The 4,336-nt window shown below is 47.9% G+C and overlaps 1 protein-coding gene across 1 annotated transcript in view; it reads left to right on the top strand.

Annotated features, from left to right (window-relative positions):
* Positions 1-4,336, top strand: part of MTUS2 (microtubule associated scaffold protein 2) — a gene marked incomplete in the record, with an annotated part of 285,788 nt that overhangs the window by 271,838 nt on the left and 9,614 nt on the right. Inside the window, 2 exon segments of the mRNA XM_021378537.1 lie at positions 1,458-1,563; positions 3,114-3,187. Coding sequence (XP_021234212.1) covers positions 1,458-1,563; positions 3,114-3,187 — 180 coding nt within the window.

The following is a 4,336-nucleotide window of genomic DNA, read 5'->3' as shown; positions in this document are numbered from 1 at the left end:
GCAGGGAAATGACATTTATTTCAGTGAAGATGTGCTTGGCCGCAGTATCTACCATTGTTCAGCGTAACAGTGGACAAAAAAGCTGTGATCTGGCAAATACTTGAAACCCTAAGGAACTGGGGGTTAACTCCAAGGCTTTTCTGAAGTCATTCCCTCTAATGGCCATCTTTCCAGAGCTGGGAGTCCCACTTGGTTCCCTCTTGGATGGCTGCTGAATAAAAGAGACCAGGGAGCAAAGCTTGAACTTCAGACCTTGGGTCATTGAGCTGCTTCCTGGGGAGATTGCTTGCTTCCAGCTTTGATTTTGGATCTCTCTCTGCAGGGTGAATCCCCTTTGAAAAGATGACCATAAGCAGAACAGAGGTGATGTAGCTGCGTCACGTTTGGTTAGGCACATGGACTTTGATGCTGAATTGTGCTGCTGTGGGGCCGAGCTCTGCGTAGGCAAGGAGGCAGGACTGTTCTCCAGCTCAGACTGAGAACAGAGGAACTGCAGATCCAGGTTATGCTGTGCTTGCCTCGTAGTCAGCAAACTTTGCAAGGCCACTCACTGCCAACTGTTTGCAGGGATCAGTCAGAAACCGTGGGACTTTTACTTATTTCTCTGATTTATAAAGCAGTTTGTTTCCTATGAACTGCAGAGCTGGACTGGGACTAGGAGCAGGCTGCAGGGCAGGATGCACAGGAGCTTTCACTGGTACTGGAAACCCCCTCAGCAGCTCAATCTGTGGGTCTTCCTCACACTCAGAATTCAGTGTCAGGTTAGAAGTGAAGAAGGAATTTCTGCAGATCAGAGCAGGTGCTGTCGTGTCTTTCATCAGTTTATTGGACGTGGACTCAAAGAACATGATTCAGGAGGACTTTGGAACTTGGGTATTGATGACTTTGTAGGATGCTCGTTTTCAAGTAGAAGAGTGATAGATAGTGATTCATTTTTTAAACCTACTGATGCAAAGTTCAATGTTTCTCTAGAAATGAATATTTTACAACTATGAATAATGCATAGGCACTTTCTGTGGAAGATAATTCAAGACTGTGCAATTAAACTCATTGCAGTAGAATGCCACAAAGAAAAAATAGGATTACTCCAAACTGTGCAAGTTTATCTGACCATCGGAGCCAGGTTATGAATAGTTTAGTTTAATCAAATGTTGAGATTTTTGATCATTTCCTTTTTTCACTTAAGGGCATTTTTGCTTTGTGCTTTCTTATGTACCTCATCTATCATTTTAAAATTGAACGAGAAAGATGACGAGCAGCAGTGGTAACACACCAACACTCAAGGAGGTAACATGCCTCTTTCGTAATGAATAAACCTGGCTCGTGTATGGGGAGTGCCACACTCAGTAGATCCCTTTGCTATTTCCAGCTCACTGCAGCTGTCTAACAGTGGCTTGTCAGTGTGCTGCAGCACGTCTAACCGCGTGCCCGTGTTTCCATCTGCTATTGCTGAACAGGTGTCTGACATCACAGCTGCCCACGAAGCTTCTGTAATACAGCTGGAAAACAGCCACACCATCGACGTTGCTGTACTGGAGGATGAACACGGCCGCGAGATCCAAGGTAAGCCAAGGGCAACCCAGTGGTTATTCCAGAGCAGGACACAGCCCTGTCAGTGCATTTGTGTAAGCCTGGAGTTTCTTCCCCCAGAGCAGCTGATACAGAAAACCTGTGTTGGTCTGTGTGGTGTGAACCACCCGGTTCATGATACGATGAGGGGGAATGGCTTTAAACTAAAAGATGGGAGATTTAGTTTAGATGCTGGGGGAAATCTTTGACTCAGAGGAGAGGCCCTGGCATAGGCTGCCCAGAGAGCTGTGAGTGCCCCATTCCTGGAGGCATTCGAGGCTAGGGCACCTGATCTGGTATGAGGTGTCCCTGCCCAAGGCAAGGGGTTGCAACTGGGTGGGCTGTAAGGTCCCTTCCAACCCGACCCATTCTGTGATTCCGTGACTCTGTGTTTCTATGGTAGGGGTGAGGGAGAGCCATGTGCAATGCGTACAGCAGTCAGCTTGCACCTGAGAGAGTCTGAGTGGTCTCTGGGAAAAAGTCAAGGCTTTCCCCATGCGTTGCTGAGTCCAGATGCCACCTCACCTTGCCAACAGACTTTTTCTGAAGATCCTGGGCCCCTGAGCCCAACCCTTGGGCACTCAGGATGCCAGAGCTTACTGAACATCTCTTAGTGTCAGTGCTTAAAAGCTATTCCTTGCTTGAGGCTGCACTTATCTATGCATTTTTGCTAGCATTTTCTGATGGTAAAACTTAGGGGTGGTTATCAAGGCAAAAGCGTGTGCTCCTGGTCCTGCTGTGGGTGCGGGATGCCCTCCTGTGCCCGCAAGCAGCACTGCACTCGCTGCACAGAGCCTCGGAGAGCAGTGCTCGTGCTGTCATCAGGGAGCAATGCTTAGAGGGCAGAGCCCCATGGGCTGGGGGGCACAGACACAAAATAGGCTGTCTGTGTGCTAAAAAGGTAATACCGAATGCCGAGTATGGAGTACCGAGTGCCAGTTTCGTGCCATTGGGTTGTAGGCTAAACTATTCCACTTTATTAACTTTAGGTTATTCATCAGTCCGAGGTGACTTTTCTAGTAGTGAAACCCTTAATCGTGTAATATTAATAGGGGAGTTTTTGTCTCCAGGGTCTGACAGCATCATTAAACCTTACAGATCCTCCACAGCTCCTGGAGAAGCACCATCATTCGCCTTTTTGCATCCAGGTTGCTGTCTCCCCTTTTTATCTCCCCAAAGAAATTGCAATCCAAACTCGCAAATGTACCTAATTTCAAATCCCTTGGTGTGGGGATACTCACCCTGAAGTGGTCAGTTGCCCATTTTTAGACTGAACCTTTTCAGATCACAGCCCCTGGGAGCTGACAAATCTGAATAATCCGAATTTGGCTGCACAGATATAGAGATACCTCTGAAAGAGTGGGAAATGTTGTTCCCCAAAACAGTTTTCCCAGAATCCCACCGTGTGTTACTACTGGTTTCCTTTTCAACCTCCATGCCCTAAAACTGCTTCCCAAATGGTGCCTGGCTCCCAGTCTCTGTGCTCTCAGACCCTGCTTTGCTGGACTTCACTTAGCAATGTCATGTCTGTGTGTGTTCCCCAGAACTGGTTTTTTCTCACGAACTGGAGAAAACACAATTAAAGGAAGACTTTGAGAAGCTGCGGCTGTCACTCCAGGTTAGCAGTTTTGTTATTTCCCACCCTGCAATGGTGTTGCAGAGCACACCGGGCCCTCGCTTCTTACCAGCTGTAGTTTGCGGTGCCCATTGTGAGGGCACTGCTCCCCTGTGTCCCTACACATCCCTTCAGCACAGGGACCCTTGTGCCAGGGATACCTCAACTTCTCTAAAGGCCTCTTCTGCTCCACCTGTCCAAAGCGAGATGAGCAGCCAAGGTGCCCCTTGGGCTTTTCTTCCTGCCTTGGCTGGTTCAAAAAATACTGTGTCAGAGAGAAAAGCAGGCAAACCTAGAGGGAGGGAAATACAGCCAGGGTTCATGCTAGCTTTGGAAACCTTGTGTGAACAAGATGCCTGAGTACATAGTGCCAGCTCTGTTTCATTGTCTAGGCAGAGACTAATTACAATTCAAAAAAAACCCAACTGGTATGTATTGTTACATGCAGCACTTGTCACTGTACTCCTCATGCAGCCTTTACAGTTCCAGGTGTATCAGCCTATTCTGCTATATGCACTGATGCAGTGTTACATCACTGTCACGTGAGTGTGTGTCACATGAGATGTGACAAATACAAAATATAAAATGTGGCCTCGCAGCAACTGCATCTTTTACAGGTGTGGGCTGTATGGAAGGCACAGGAATGCCTTTCATGGGAACAGAAATAAGATTGCTTAAAATAGCACATTGTTCCCGTGGATAGCTCTGAGATGTCATTCAAAGCCCACTCTGCTAACTCATCGCTGCTTATTATCATATCAGAAGCCCCCGAGCAGGCTGGACTGATGCCTATAAAGGTGAAGGAAGCACAGTGGGCATCTCCACCGCCCCAATCAGACTGCAGGAACTGCACAACAGATCTCTTTCACGCCTGCAGTATAAATGCCAGCTGTCTCAAGGAAGGCGTGGTTGTTCTTATTCATCCCAAGGTGATGGGGTGATTTAGCATTGAAGACACATAATGGAGCAGTGCCAGCTGGTGCCAGTTAGCTGCAGGCATTGCAGAGATCTCAGGCTTCCCTGAGGCATTTTGTTGTGAAAGCCCCACTGTCCATTCAAGTGGCCTCGTGTGAAAAATTCACCTGGAGGTGGTTTCCGAGCTTTGGTCAGCTCCCCTGGTGGTTGCACAGCACAGGTTGGCTTGTGTGGATG

This window comes from Numida meleagris, chromosome 1 (assembly GCF_002078875.1).
Source record: "Numida meleagris isolate 19003 breed g44 Domestic line chromosome 1, NumMel1.0, whole genome shotgun sequence".
NCBI classification, from domain to species: domain Eukaryota; kingdom Metazoa; phylum Chordata; class Aves; order Galliformes; family Numididae; genus Numida; species Numida meleagris.
Note: the sequence above shows the minus strand (reverse complement) of the source record. Positions and strands in the feature narration are given on the sequence as shown.